The 15702-nt window shown below is 40.0% G+C and overlaps 3 protein-coding genes across 5 annotated transcripts in view; 2 read left to right on the forward strand and 1 right to left on the reverse strand.

Annotated features, from left to right (window-relative positions):
* LOC113206513 (uncharacterized) overlaps positions 1–1382 on the reverse strand; it is a 15536-nt gene extending 14154 nt beyond the window's left edge. The window contains exon 1 of one of the 2 annotated variants that reach the window (XM_052267987.1): positions 1067–1382. The gene's annotated coding sequence lies outside the window, so the exon portion shown is untranslated. The remainder of the gene's footprint in view (positions 1–1066) is intronic. The other variant, XM_052267988.1, reaches the window with a different exon arrangement.
* A 201-nt stretch (positions 1383–1583) lies between these two features.
* On the forward strand, positions 1584–7120 carry LOC113206520 (heparan-sulfate 6-O-sulfotransferase 2). The gene is made up of 4 exons (XM_026422637.2): positions 1584–3176; positions 3248–3463; positions 3572–3722; positions 3801–7120. Exons 1-4 carry the CDS (start codon positions 2539–2541, stop codon positions 4131–4133), a joined length of 1338 nt encoding a protein of 445 aa, XP_026278422.1. The 5' UTR covers positions 1584–2538; the 3' UTR covers positions 4134–7120.
* Positions 7121–7533: 413 nt separating this feature from the next.
* Positions 7534–15366, forward strand: LOC113206508 (UDP-glucose:glycoprotein glucosyltransferase). Of its 2 annotated transcripts, none has more exons than XM_026422616.2 (15): positions 7534–7695; positions 8203–8434; positions 8540–8781; positions 8861–9049; positions 9173–9345; positions 9451–9646; positions 9778–9991; positions 10073–12146; positions 12230–12628; positions 12708–13074; positions 13167–13270; positions 13361–13532; positions 13611–13727; positions 13806–13977; positions 14145–15366. In XM_026422616.2, the coding sequence occupies exons 2-15, from the start codon at positions 8203–8205 to the stop codon at positions 14171–14173; spliced, it is 4680 nt and encodes a 1559-aa protein (XP_026278401.1). In that variant the 5' UTR covers positions 7534–7695; the 3' UTR covers positions 14174–15366. The 2 variants fall into 2 exon arrangements, with proteins under 2 accessions (XP_026278401.1, XP_026278402.1); XM_026422617.2 differs by having other exon boundaries at positions 8864–9049.
* Positions 15367–15702: the final 336 nt, after the last annotated feature.

Here is a 15702-nt window from a genome sequence, read left to right on the forward strand (position 1 = left end):
ACACGGGCGTGGCTGGAAATCCCCCTCCCTCCCTTCGCTTCGCCCCCTTAACCCCTTCCCTGACCACCCCGCGGGGATGGGCCGGGCGAGTTGCTCTCAAAGACACTCTCCAATTCCAAGTGGCGTGGCGTGGCGTGGCTTGGCGTGGCTTGGCTCGGCGTGGCGTGGCGTGGCGTGGTTCGTTGCCGTCGGGCTATATGCGTTGATCACAGGGAGAGCACGCCCCCCGCGACGTTCGCCTCGTTGCGCGTCGTCCTGGAGGCTGCCAGCTCCCTGACGAGCGTCGAGCGGGCCTCGGTCTGAAGCGAGGTCTGAAGCGCCGCGGGGCGCCGGTGTCCCCCGCAGGGTCCGTTCATTCTCGCAGGGGATCGGGATTTACCGAGTTTCACGCGGCGTCCACAAGACGCCCCTTTCCCCAAAGCGACTTTTGTGAGAACTCGCGTTTTTTGGGGACCATCCCTGTGCGAGGATCCCGCTTATAGAGTCGTCCCAGCAAAACTTCTCGATTGGGCGACCGTCACGGCGCAGCCTTTGCGCATAGCCTTAGCCGAAAAGTTTGGCTGGGACGACCATAGTTGGCGTAGATTTAGAGTTTAAGCTCATCCTGTGCAACTATGTTCATCCCAGCCAAAATTCTCGACTAATGCGACACGAAAAATGCTGCGCCGTACCGATCGCCCAATCGAGAAGTTTGGCTGGGACGACTATACCATTTAATAAAACCGCGTTACCGAAGTGACGACGATGCGACGGTGTGACTGTGTAGCCGGCACGCACCGAGTCAGTGACGTCAATGTCGGCAAGGGGAGGTGGCGGTGGTGTACTGCGCAAATCATCCTGTTGCTTATAGGGGATGATAGTTTGCTTAGTACGCTTGGTCGAAGTCGGCACCGGACGGTGGTGTGCGTTGTTTTTGTTGTCGGTGTCACTATACGCCGCCTCCTGTCACTGCGTCGCAGTGGTCCCGGACCTGGCATGCACCCCGTCCCCACGTCACGGTGGATGGCGCAAGGAGATGCAACCCTCGTGGCCTCATCCTGACCTGCCCCTGGGCGTCCCGACTCACCGTGTCCGCCGCCGGGCCTGCTGGGCCTGCCGGGCAGGGGCAGGCACACTTCCCTCGTGGTGGCCCCAGGGTGTCCTCGAGGTGGCCCGTTTGGTGGAGGACACCCTTCCCTTCACATGGCACGCGAGGGCGACCCGGGCCTGCTCCGGCTCGGCTACCTCAGCTCCGGGCGGCTCCGGGCACCACCAGGCGGGGCCGCTAGGCCCGCAAGGGCGCGGCGCGGCGGGCTCGACTCCGGGGCTCCGCTCCGGTGGGGCGGGAGGGGCGGCTGGTGCCTCCTGCCGGTGGGGTGCGCTGTGTGACTGAGGCCCTGGCTTGCGGGGTGTACGGGGCGCTGCTCTAGCCATGGCACAAGCAGCCCCTGCTGGGGTGGGGAGAGTCGCTCCTCCCCGCCCCCCTCCCGCAACCCAACCCAGCCAACCCTTACTTTCGTAGCCTCCCACCCCCATCCACCCCGCTCCACACTACGTGGGTCGATCGCTGTCTTGTTTGGACGGCCCGCCGCCCGCCAGGCCGCCCGCCGCTGCAGTTTGGAGTCTCCTCCTTCACTTCTATTTCTCTCCACCTGTCACTCCCTCTCATTTGACTCGTTCATTTCTCTCCTTCCCCAAACCCTTTTGGTATGGTTGCTTTTTATTGTTCAGGTATTAAAGGCAAAACGGCTAAGGCGAAGTTTGCCAATTTCTGGATCGAATATTCCACTCACAAAGATGGTGCATACTGGCAAAACAAAACATTTTCTGCTGCCTACGTTTACATTGCCTCTTTTTTCTTTTTGTTTTGCTACTAGTAGCAAGCACTTTCGTCTTGCGCCCCAAATTGAATAGAAACTCCATAATGATGCTTTCCTCAAACATGTCTCACGTAGCAAATCGAACTGAAAAAAACGCGGAACAAGCTACCAACTTTTGAGTACCAATAACGTTTCATTATCTTTCTGAGTACAAAGTCCACTACTTCGCCAACTTATCTGTATCGCGTGTTTCCATTGTGTACATAGCATCCCTTTTTTCTGCGATAGTAAATCCAAGGTGATCTTGTATTTTATACAAAGTCTAACTCTGTAACATTGGTACGCGTAACCAAAACAGCACACAAGAAGCTCACACAGTAACGCAACATAACCTCGTCGAGGTCCGTTCGTCTGCAGAGGTGCATTGTGACATTTTCGTTATCTATGGGTTTTTAAAAGTTGATATCAAAAGTGGAAAGCTGATCTGTGCCGAACTATCGAAGATCTAAGGGGATGTATTCAATCACTGTTACGTATGGAACAGTACAACGACGATTTCGCATGTACTAGTAAACTTCAGTCTGCCTTTGATAAGGTTACTCGCTTTACATTATTATAAATGTAGTTTTATGTTCGCTCCGGTGATTTGCCGGAAAATTTACCATTGAAATGAGAAAGAAACTTAGTGACGAAGCAAAGTCGCCAATTTTCTTCAGACAACAAGGCTCGAAAACAGATCATGGAAAAAAGAAGTGTTGAGGTGCAAGTTGGTTTGGACAGTGATTTTGCACTGTTACTCCGAGAGTCATTGGCATATGAAATAAAAATGGAATCAAGATCCAAAAGCAAGCTACGTGGTTTTATACCCATCTGCCTCCTACTGGCTGTAGGCGGTATCGTTTATGTTGGTTACTTCTGCCCTGACCATGTCTGTGCATTGACTTCTCGAGATTCAAGCTGGACAGACTTGACTGCAAAGGTTCCCTTACAAGACAACCTTGGGAAACCCTTAATGATTCATTCTAACCCTGTAAATCTTAAAGCAACCAATCCAGGGTTAAGTTATGATGATGTCTTCAATGAAAACTTTCAGTTTGACATGAATGCCCATGATGTCATGGTATTTTTACACATTCAAAAGACTGGAGGAACATCATTTGGAAGACATTTGGTCCAAGATTTGGATCTTCAACGACCTTGTAGTTGTCAACGGAAACGGAAAAGATGTCATTGTTTCCGCCCTAACCGGAATGAAAACTGGTTATTCAGCCGATATTCGACTGGATGGAAGTGTGGCTTGCATGCTGATTGGACCGAACTCACTAGCTGTGTAGATTCGGAACTTGATAAAAATGAAGGAGATTCTGTTAAAAGAAGGTAATGGTGTTCATTGTGCAGAGCTTTTACTTTTGTGAAAGTTATCAACTAACTGACACTGAATTTTCCAGGTACTTTTACATTACCTTACTAAGGGAGCCCATAAGTCGATATTTATCAGAATTTCGGCATGTTCAAAGGGGAGCCACATGGAAAAACTCCAGACACTTCTGTGGTGGACGAACTCCTACTCATGACGAGTTACCTCAGTGTTACAAGGGAGATGCATGGCTTGATGTCTCTCTAGATGAGTTTGCTGCATGTCCTCACAACTTGGCTGCAAATCGGTAAGTTTTCTAGTACTTTGAAACTCATTATGTTGAATCGCCATAACTCATTAATCTTGAAAATTATATTCTAAATGAAAATTATACCAAATGTTTCTTGGATTATAGGCAAACTAGAATGTTGTCCGATCTTGCTCTTATTGGATGTTATAACATGTCCTACATGCCTTCCGTTGAGGAAAGAAATAGAGTCATGTTGGCAAGTGCCAAAAAAAATCTTGCTTCCATGGCATTTTTTGGATTAACTGAACATCAAAAGGTATCATGTGTGACTTTTCTTTTTCTCCAAAATATAGAATCCTGTCTTTATTTAATTTTAAATATTTTCTTTTCACAGGAGAGTCAGTATGTATTTGAGGAAACTTTTAACCTCCGATTTGCTGTTCCTTTTGATCAACACAATGCAACAGTTTCTAGTTTTACTTTATCAACACTTCGCCCTGACCAAGTGGATACTATTAAAAAGTTGAATGCATTAGATCTTGAACTCTATGAATTTGCACGGAAACTTATGTATCAAAGGTTTGCCAGATTGAAGGACCGTGATTCTCAGTTTGAAGATAGATTTGCCCATTTAGGTGAATTGAGAGGCCGTGGAGGAGTTGAGCTTGACTGGGACAAAATGCTTGATGAGGATGAAGATACAACATCATCAGCAGTCAATACATAACAATGTACATGAACCTCTGTACTTTTTACCCCATTGATGTTCAATGACAACTGAATCTGTCAGAAACAACGACCTTGTTCCATTGGTAAGACTGAAGAAAGGTATCGTGTATTTTTGTGTTACAACAAAAACACTTAATCTGGATTCCTAACAAAAATGATTGCAGTTGGTGTAGCATTCCCCTTCTCGACAATCATAAGTCATAGAAGTGACAGTTTGTTGTTATTTTCAAATATTCTCTGTTGAGTGCCATAAACCTAAGAATAATCTAAGTTAGTTTAAAAGCAAATGTAGTGCGAGCCACTTAGGCTAAATTTTTCAGATTCTCAACATCAAAACTTGTTTGAGACGCCATCTCTTTATTTATTATCAGTGTTTGCTGGAAATTTTCTGTAACTGTTAGTGTTTTGTGGTATGTGAGTATCAGTATAACTCTAGTTTTCGAATCAACCAGAAAGATGGGCTAGTTCTGACGATAACTGCTCAATCTTCAAATACTTCCACAGTAAAGCTAATATTCAAACAACTTCTAGGTATGCTACAAAATTTAACTTCCTGCTTTTTCCTGTATTAAAAAAAATGTTTAGTAGTCATTTTCTGTTAAAAATATTGGTAAAATTTGTTCTCTAAACTCGTAAATGTTGTTTTCCCTTCCATGTTATATTGTGTTCATTGAGTGCTTCCATTTGTTGATTTTATCCTACTCAGTTATAATAAGCTGCATCCCAAACTTTGGCTGAAAATGGATGGGAAATAGTCCCATAAGACTCCTGCTTAAATGTGCCACTGTGTCAGTCACACCTCAGTTTCTGACCCTCAGAGTTTTTCAAAGAGATGGGGCTTTTACCCATGTCAAGACAGTGCTTGTTTTGATGTGTTATCTTAATGAGATAAATTTCCCTCTTGCTCTCGCTATGCTCTCGCTTTGCTCTCGCTATGCTCTCACTTTATCTCTCTAGTAATACACAGTAAATCTCCAAATTTTATCACTTCAACAAAAAATTTTTTTGATTGTAGCATGTCTTAAAACAGTATTTATTTTTCTATCGAAGTATGCACAGAATGGAAACTGCTTCGCTTTATCCATATACCATATCAAATCCTACTACACCAAGACTCAAGTCAATGTCAAAGCCAAAGTTGGTCAAGCTCGAACAGCCGTAGCTCATTACTTAACAAGCTATTAGTTGGCCTGGTCTAACTTAATGGAACTCAATCCCTTATGTTAATGCTCTTTTTTATTTTTTAATGAATAATGCAGCTGTGAATGTGATCATAACAATGTTTTTTTGTCTGTTGTAGATAGGTTGTGGTGTTGGTTCTCACAAATTGCATATTTTTGTTCATGTATTCTTTTAAAAGAGGAGGGTCGTGTTACCTGTATATATTTCCCTAGGTTCAATATATTTTTTATTTTTATGTCATTGCACCGGTTTCACAAACATTGTGCCATTAAGTCATACATGCACTTGTTTTGTGGCAGACCAGTGTTACCCATTTAAACTGTTATGTTAGCAGTAAAACCTTGTTTCTATTGTATGTGCTTTATACGTTGTTGTATTTATTGTGATATTTTTCTTTCAGTTCATTTGTGTACCTTTATGTATCTTACTTTGCCTTTGAACAAGACATCCCTGTATACAGTAATAATGTTACATGCTCCAAAAGTTAGATACTCCTCATACTTGATTTCAAGCGGTTTTTTCCCCTCGTTTTTTTAGTTAACAATGTAAAGAAAATATGGTCCATTTAGTACCTAGAATTGTGTCTCACTAGTTGTGTCCATTGCTCAAGTAATGGAGGAGCTTCTTGCAGTATACAATTGTCATCTAAAAAAAAAATTAACTGGAAATCACTCTTTAAGCATGTTAATCAATTCTAAATCAGTGGTCAGATTCTAATCATTGATGTAACCCTCACAAAAAGGAGTAGTGTTTTGTTGCAGCAGTGACAATTGTAATCTAGATATTGTGAACCATATCTTATCTTTAAATACAGAGAACTGTAGTTTGGTGGGAAATGTGTTCCATGAGGACTTAAGTTTTCCTGTTCAGTGCAGGTCAGTGCAGCTAATTTTACCTAACAATCTCTCCATTCAGACCCAGTATAAGAATGTGGTCAATGACTGTTTACAATGTAAATGAAATGAGAGTGTGATAAATTAATTTCATAGTTTAAGATGTCTATTTATCTCTTAATGAGAAATGTGTCTACAGTGCATGCTTTAGTGTACTGAAGTGACTGTATAAATGTTTTCTATTGGACTGGGCATGTGCTCTGAATCTCACAATAGTGCCACTTCATCTTTGATCACTCTTCTGATGTGAGTTAAATTAGATTTGGTTGTATTCCTAATGTATTTTTCCACAGCAAACCATATCTTTGTCAGGTAGACTATAAAGAAATTTGTTTTGTTCTAAATTTTTTCTGTTCAACTCAGATTTCCTATCTATTTTTGGTACATTAGTTATGACAATATGCAATGTTGCTTTTGGTTGCTCTTTGTTAACTCAACCAGAATTTGCCATTTTTTGTGGTTGTTTTGTATTTTATTACAGTGAAAATGTTGCATATCTCTCTGCTAAGTTTCTTGTAGTCTAATTTTGGCAAATATTGGGATAACATCTTCAATTAATTAATCTGGAAATTTCCTCACTCTTACGAAAATGTTTGATGGTTCACAAGGTTCAGATTTTTATTGAATTTGCTTTAAAATAACTTTTTAATTGCCCGATCAAAGCATAATGGTCAATCTAAATGGGCGAGATGTGAATTGGGGTAGTCACCAAACCCTTTCAACATTTAGTGCATTTTGGTGAGTGTCCCAAGTCATACTAGCCTGGTACTATTCCTCATTGTCTAAATGTATGTATGCAAAGTTAACAACTTTTTTTATAATTTATAAAATATGTGTAACAATGAAAGATTTCAAAAATAATATTAAAATACCCAGAAATATTTGACAGTAAAGAATTCGTTGCTATCTATTCCTCGGTTTTCAACTCATTTCAGCAGATATAGGGAATCATTGGGCTGCGTATTGTACTCTTACACATGTCCTATTATGATCCGGGATTCAAGTTCGACTGGAATATCAGAGGCCTCGGTGTTTCAGGTGTTTCTTTTGCTGCACTCTGACTTCAAGTCTTCAAGTTGACTTCCCTCCGCCAAGAACATGTTTTTGAGTGCCGACCGCGCGAGATGAAGGCGCTAGTGCTGCCCTCTGATCTCGTGATTGGATTGAACCAATCAGCTTACACCTTGTGTCAACTTCGGGATAACAAACATTACAATAATACAAAGCTTAAAGTTTGGAACCTAATCACCCAGACAATCGTGTGCAAGATTCGTATAACTCAACCCTGACATGCTGGCCATTTTATTTTACTTTGATGATTAATGGAGACAGTTGTGAAAGCTGTGAAGGTAAACCTAACTCTATTCGTATACACGTTCAAGTTTCCAGCCCTGTTGAAAATAAACCAATCCACGCTAGAGAGAGAAGGAAAAACTTTAGTCGGTGGCAATGATTGTTTAGGTCAATTTTAAAGCAATTTTAAAGGTAAGCAACTCTGGTCATATTTCCTTTATCGTCGTTTTTGTTTACCCAATAGATTTGTAGTTGTCGTATTTATGTTCGTTCTGCAAATTGGTTTACTGTGGACACTTGACTCATCCGGCTGCTCCGGCTGCTCGGTCTTTGTACAACCAGATCTTTAAACTAACTGCAAATTCGGTACTAAGAGTACTTTGCTATTGAATGAATGATAATTTATATGAAGTTCTTTTCTTATCAGTGCTCCGGATTGAACTCCTCTATGCCTATTCAAAGTTCCTTAACCTTTCCTTTCTATGACAGTACCTTGCAGCAGTCATCTTTTACAAATTTGTCATGTCCGGATGGAATCGTAAAGAAATTTTGATGACACTGTTTTTCAAATTGATAGTTAACAATATCATCCATCTCTGGTTTTTTCTACATTCTGTTTAATTTTATTGTTGTAGATGCCACATTGTAACTTAACATATTTGCCATAATATAATATTCAAACACACCTGTCTGTTGCAGATGACTGTTAAATTATGGGCTGTGGTCGCTATAGCGGCCCTCATGCCTCATGTCTTATACTGTGCATCTCCAGGCAAAAAAACAAAGTCTGTCACAACTTTGATTAACTCCAAGTGGGAGGCTACTCCATTCACCCTTGAGATTGCTGAATACTTAGCCGAAGAAAATAAAGACAGTTTGTGGAACTTTATTGACGAAGTTAGCGCTCTCTCTCCACCATTAGTTGATTTAGGTAAGCTCATCAGTATAGAAGTTCATGTAAATAATAGACTACATGATGCCTGCTTTAATATTGGAAAATACTTACAATGTTTGATATTTTTGATAACTTTCCCAGGAACTGATCAACAAATTTATGAAAAGGCACTTGCTGTAGGAAGCCGATTTATATCTAGTTCTCAATCTCAGCTTCTGAAGCTTGCTTTGTCTCTTCATATTTATGCTCCAAAAATTGAAATGTATTCTCAAATGGCTAAAGAGCATGGTGTTGTAGACAAGGGTTGTCCCTGTGCCGTTCTGTTAAATGGGAGACTCATATGTCATCCTTCACAGCTGGAAGAGAGCATTGCCAACGAATTGGTAAGTATGATTTAAGGACCATTAATTATCCGAAACAAGCTGATTTAAATGAAATTTTATCAATTATTACTTTGATTAGGAGTCTACAAACAAGGTACCCAGTGAATCATTTAGAGTGGATCATCATTATCCTGGATCAGAAAACCGTAGTTTGGTTGCAGTCTTATATGGTGAGATCGGCACATACGAATTCGCCCAGTTTCATAAAGTTCTCAAAACGCAAGCTTCAGAAGGAAAACTTGGATATATCCTGCGGCACTATGTCAAGGTTTGCTACTCATTTTTTGTTCAGATGTTTACTTTCATTACTGTTGAAAATTCTTGTGGGTGTAAACTAATAACAGTTTAATAATATCTTTCCTTCATCACTCTCCCTTTGGATAACTTACAGGAGAGGCCCAACCGCAAACTAAGACTGTCAGGCTATGGCGTTGAACTTCAAATGAAATCTACTGAGTACAAGGCCCAAGATGATACAGAAGTGAAAGGAGGTGCAGAAGGTGATGGTTCTCAGGAGGAAAAAGAAGATGAAGAAATAGAGGGATTTAATTTTAATGTTTTAAAGTAAGATTTCTCTCGAACAGATTGCATCAATCTGATTTCTGGCCCTTCTGGCCATTTCATTCATTGAGTTGGAGGTTTAGATGCTTATTTTATGTTATTTTCTAGATCTTTGTACCCTGATAAAATTGAGAACCTAGACAAGTTTAGGCAGGGACTAATTGAATCAAGTAATGAAATGGCCCCCCTCAAAGCTTGGCAGTTTCAAGAGCTGAGCTTGCAAGCCGCTGAAAGGATCATGAGCTCATCAAAAGATGAAGCTCTTCATGTTCTAACTCACATTGCTCAAAATTTTCCTCTTCAGGTTAGTCTAACTCTACAGTTACCTATTTCAAATTATACTCGTTGTTCCTCCTTTACAGTAAGTTTTTCTGGTACAGTATCTATTCTTGATCTTAACGCTTTACTTATGGCATTCAATATTAATTTTTTTAGGCACGCACACTTGTTAGAACTGTTGTCAATCCAGAACTCAAAAAAGAAATGAAACAAAATCAAGATCTTTTCTCCACATCTCTAAATCTTCAACCTCAAGATACTGCAATATTTGTAAATGGAATGTTCTTTGATCTGGATGTTGTTGATGTCATTTCTCTCCTTGAAATTATTCGACAGGAGCAACGTCTCATGCAGGGTCTTCATACTATAGGTACCTTGATGAAGTGAAAATTGAAAGCTTTAGCCTTGTGTTTATTCTGCAACTTCTTATATCCCTTTTGTTATGTTGCAGGGGTGTCTGATAAGAAAATGAATGCTCTAATGTCCTTGGATCTCTCCTCTGGACTTGGAGGTAACACAGAGTATGGCATTGACATTCGTGACTCAGCTGTATTTTGGGTTAATGACATAGAAAATGACAAAGCCTACAAACGATGGCCATCACCACTTAGAGATCTGTTGAGACCAACATTCCCGGGAATGCTACGAAGCATCCGGAGAAATCTCTTCAATTTAGTTATTATTGCTGATCCATCCAAGTTGAATTCATTCTCAATTTTGAAGTTAGCTGAATCTTTTATTCACCATCAATCTCCTTTGCATATTGGAATAGTACTTGCTACTTCTCCAGATTCAAAACAAACCGGTCTTACAGATGCTAGTGTTGCTCTTCTGAATGGATACAACTATGCTGTTGAAAACGGGTCTCCAAGTGATGGGCTTAGTTTCCTTACTGATGTTTATGCTGCAATCAAAACTGAAAATAGAGATGTGAAGGTGGAAGATGTTCACAAAAAATTGAAATCAAAGTACAAGGGCGTTGACCTAGAAGATGTATTCGGTGCTGACTCAGATTACAACACTGGACGAAAGTTGGCTAGGGAATTTGTTGAGCGAAGTGGGTTCCGTAATCTACCTCAGGCTCTGATGAATGGAATTCCTTTATCAGATAAAATGCTTACTGCAGATGAATTTGAAGAGGCTGTACTCAGCGAAATAATGTCTCAGACACCCATCTATCAGAAAGCTGTTTACAAAGGTGAACTTCGTGATAGCGATAATGTAATTGACTTTATTATGGAGAGACCAAATATAATGCCGAGGTTGAATGAAAGAATTCTAAACTCCGAAAATAATCGTCAAATTGATTTAATGAGAACTGTGACTAGCGTGGAAGAGTCAATATCTCCTCCTGTCTTTTCATTATTGGGATCATCTGATCAGTCTGCACTTATGGTTTCTACTATGCGTTACTTCTCCCCTCGTAAACAGAGTAAAACCTATTTCCTCACTAACTGGATTGTAGCTGATCTAACAAGCTCTTGTGCTAAAGGTAGAAATCTGCTCCAGTCTGCCTTGAAACAGATGAAGAGTAGTGGTGCTGTGAGAGTTGGACTGATTGTTAATCCAATCGAAGGAAAGAGTAATGATCTTCTTAATCGCATTGCTCTAGCTGCATTAAAGGTGTTGTCCCCTGATGAAGCCACGACATTCATGTTGAAACTTTTGGATAGTAAGGAAGTAATTCAACAGTTATTAGCAGGTGAAAAGAAGCTCTCTGCCCTTGGTTTAACTGGTATTAATGTAGCAGCTGTTGAAACAGCGGCCGATACTAAACCAATCAAAGATAATATCAAGAGGCACATAATGTATGTGGAGCGGACATTGGGACTGAACAGTGGGGACACAGCAGTTGTTAGCAACGGACGTGTATTAGGTCCTTTAGAAACTACTGAAACATTCACCGTTGATGATTTTTCTCTATTGGAAAGGCACAGTTTTTCTACTCATATTGAGAAGATTAAAAGTGCCCTCCAGCCCTCTCCATCTGCCTCATTCTTTGATGAAGATGATATTGAAGATACAACGGAACTCACCAGTGATGTTGCTTTGAGAATAGTCAGCCTTCTCGTCTCTCATCCTCAAACAAGGTCACGCTTTGAGATTCCAACATTTACCACTGATCACAGTGTCATTAATATCCCAGCCTCAAGGCCAAAAGAACCAGCCATTCGTATTGATGTCATTGTGGATCCAGTATCCCGTGGAGCCCAGCGAATTGGACCAATCCTTACTACTTTCCAGACTGCTTTAAATTGTCACATTAGAGTGTTTTTAAATTCAGTTGAAAAGAACAGCGACATGCCTTTGAAGAGCTTCTATCGATTTGTTTTGGAACCTGAACTTCAATTTACCCCTGAAGGACAACTAACTGCAGGCCCCATAGCACGCTTCACAAATCTTCCTGAAGCTCCACTCCTCACTCAAAATTTGCAAGTTCCCGAAAATTGGCTTGTTGAGTCTGTTGCAAGTCCTTATGATCTTGACAATATAAGACTTGAGGATGTTGTTGGAAATGTTCACAGGTATGGATCCCCTTGAAAATATGGTTGATTGTCCTTTCATTTACATTTTGTTATAATACATTGTACTTTTTCTTTTCATGTAGTGAATATGAATTGGAGTACTTACTACTGGAAGGTCATTGCTTTGAAGCCATGACTGGCAATCCTCCTAGGGGATTACAGATTACTCTAGGAACAGAGAAAGAGCCTGTGAAAGTCGATACAATTGTCATGGCAAATTTGGGATACTTTCAGTTAAAGGCTAACCCTGGAGCCTGGGTATTACGATTACGACAAGGACGCTCTGCTGATCTGTTTGATATTGTCAGTCATGATGGATCTGATACACCACCAAATTCTACTGATATCAAAGTAGTTATCAGCTCTTTCCGGAGTCATGTTCTTAAACTGCGTGTTCAAAAGAAACCTGACAAGATGAATATTGACTTATTGTCAGAGGATGACGATGCCAATAATCCTGGCATTTGGAACTCAATCACTAGGTGAGCATTAGACTTTTAATGTTGATTGCTAACATTGAAGTAGAGTTGTGAAATCTCTAACCTCTTATTTTCTTCTTAGTACTTTTGGCAGTAACCCCAAACAAGGAGAAGAAGAACCTGAAGAAAAACTTAACATATTTTCCGTTGCTTCAGGCCACTTATATGAACGCTTTCTTCGTATTATGATGCTTAGTGTGTTGAAACAGACCAAAACTCCAGTCAAGTTTTGGTTCCTCAAGAACTATCTTTCTCCTACTTTTAAGGACTTCTTACCTCACATGGCTCGTGAATTTGGCTTTGAATATGAGTTAGTTCAGTATAAATGGCCACGCTGGTTGCATCAGCAAACTGAAAAACAAAGAATTATTTGGGGTTACAAGATTTTGTTCCTTGATGTCCTTTTCCCTCTTGATGTGAAGAAATTCATCTTTGTTGATGCAGATCAGGTATGCATAAGATATAGTAATTCTTTATGAACTCAGTTCACTAGCTGATGACCATGACCAACCTAACATTTTTTACATTTCTTTCCTTTTAGGTTGTACGGGCTGATTTGAAAGAACTTCATGATCTTGATTTGGGCGGTGCTCCATATGGTTACACACCATTCTGTGAGAGCCGGAAGGAAATGGATGGGTTTAGGTTAGTTTGAATTTACTGTATTTCTATAGGAAGGGCGATACAGTTCATTTCTCCATGCATGTACCACCTCACAAGTGCTATGTTATTCAGGTTCTGGAAACAAGGATACTGGCGAAGTCATTTGCAGGGGCGCCGGTACCACATTAGTGCCCTGTATGTTGTTGACCTAAAACGGTTCCGTCGCATAGCAGCAGGAGATCGTTTGAGAGGACAGTATCAAGCTCTCAGTCAGGATCCCAACAGTTTATCAAATTTAGATCAGGTCTGGTGATCAAAATTTAGTTATATTCAAAGAAACACAAGAATGAAATGGCAACTAATAAGAATCTTTCTTTTCCAGGATCTTCCAAACAACATGATCCACCAGGTATCTATCAAGTCACTTCCACAAGAATGGCTGTGGTGTGAAACATGGTGTGATGATGCTTCCAAGCAAAATGCTAAAACTATTGATTTGGTTAGTTGTTTGCTTCTTTCCTTTGTTCAGTCTGGTCTGACTCTTTTATTGGTTGTAACATGTAACATCTTATTGCAGTGCAACAATCCCCTCACCAAAGAGGCCAAACTTACTGCAGCCATGAGAATTCTACCTGAATGGAAAGGCTATGATGAACAAATTAAAAAACTTCAACAGAAAGTTGAAAGTGAAGCCTTAGACGCCCATTCAGAATTCCACCATAGTCAACCTAGCAAATTGTCAAATAATGGTAAGAATATTGCGTGATCCGGTATAGTCCTATTTTGAAAGTTTGCGTTCCTTTGATTTCTGTAGACATAAATAGATATAGTTAATCTGTAGGATTACAAGTACACGGTATTTTCAAATTTATGTTAGTTTAGATTTGAATAATTGTTTATATTTTTCTGTTGACAGGTCATCTAGAAAAACACACTGAATTATGATGGAATTTAAGCAGCTAAGACTAGGAACTCTTCACACCTGATTTATCACCAAGAAATATTTTGCCCATGAATTGTAGGTACGAAACTTGATAAAATGTTAGCTAGAGATGTGGCAACACTCTAGTCATCTCACATTGATTCAAGCTTTATAAAAAAAGAAAACTGAAACTGCTACTTTGTCTTGTCTGAATAATAAAATCTACAAAAATTCTTGCTAATGGAAGAACTATACATATTTCTCATCTTTTCGGATGGAAGTTACTTATTCTTAGACCAATCTGCAAACCGAAATGTTAATTTTACTTTACCTGTCATATTTAGTTTAGAGACTTTTGTTTCACCTTGCTTTTGTTGTTCCTGTATATTGACTTTTATCTCAAGAATTTTGACTATCAAACACTTCTATAAACATCTATGGTGTGTGCCATTTTGTCATCTTGTTGAAGTAGGAAACTCGTGATATTAGCTCTGTTCTGTCTTTATTACTGTCTAAATCAGACAATTAGTTACGTACTTTTAAAAAAAACTTTTTTTGTCTCTTAAAATTTCTAGATAGTTTACATAATGTAAATAGAAATGCAACTGTAAACTTATTGTTTTCACCATGTTTTGCTTCTCATCTTTTATTTAAGGCTCATTCTTGTTGCTCATCAGGTGTGTGTGTGTGTGTGCTGCGGGAATTTTATCTTACAGTGAAAAATGAAATTTATTAACAGTTTGTGTAGTCTAGGTAATTAGAACCAATCATCCGTATGGTAAGTTTGCTACAACTCTATTAGTCAGAGTTTTTTTTTTCTTTTTACTTATAAATCCCTTACTTCCTCTGCCTTTTGAGTTTGAGTTTTCTTTTAATTTGCACTTTATTCTGAGTACTGTGCGCCCACTGTTTATATGGTTCTGTAAATGTCTCTTATCTTACAAAATCTCCAAATTACATTTAATTGTAATTTATTTTCTTATCTGCAGAATATTTTGATTGTGATGCACGTAATTTTACCTGTGCCTGATGATTTGTGATACAATATATGTTACAACTAGTTTGATTGTTCATGGTAATACACTGTTGAGGATTTTAAGGCTCAGACTTAAGATGATTGATTATTCCAACTCATGACTGATGTGATGATGTGAGAAAGTATTTCTATTGTGATTTTACTGATAAATAAAAGGCGAAAGAATCGTAGTTTTCTGAAGTGGACTGTTTCATTGAGTTGGCACCTTTACCTTTAAACAAATAAGTGCCTCTAATGTTAATGACAGTATGCCCCCATTTTTTTTTTTTTTTTTTCTTTTGGCCTCATGGGGGAATTAGCCTTGAGCATTTACGGCGCCAAGCGGACTTTTATGTGTTGTCTTTGTGGCTGTGGCTGTGAGCGCGGGTAGGGGGGGGGGGGGGATAGGGGGGTAGGCAATTAGCACTCTAGTGGGTTGGGGGCTCCCGCGCCCCCATAGTATTTGTTGCGTACGGGTACGGGGCTGCGGCCCACTATAGGACTCTAACTGCGGCTGGATGTTGCATGGATCAGGAA

This window comes from Frankliniella occidentalis, unplaced genomic scaffold, assembly GCF_000697945.3.
Source record: "Frankliniella occidentalis isolate FOCC.00 unplaced genomic scaffold, Focc_3.1 Scaffold62, whole genome shotgun sequence".
NCBI lineage: Eukaryota > Metazoa > Arthropoda > Insecta > Thysanoptera > Thripidae > Frankliniella > Frankliniella occidentalis.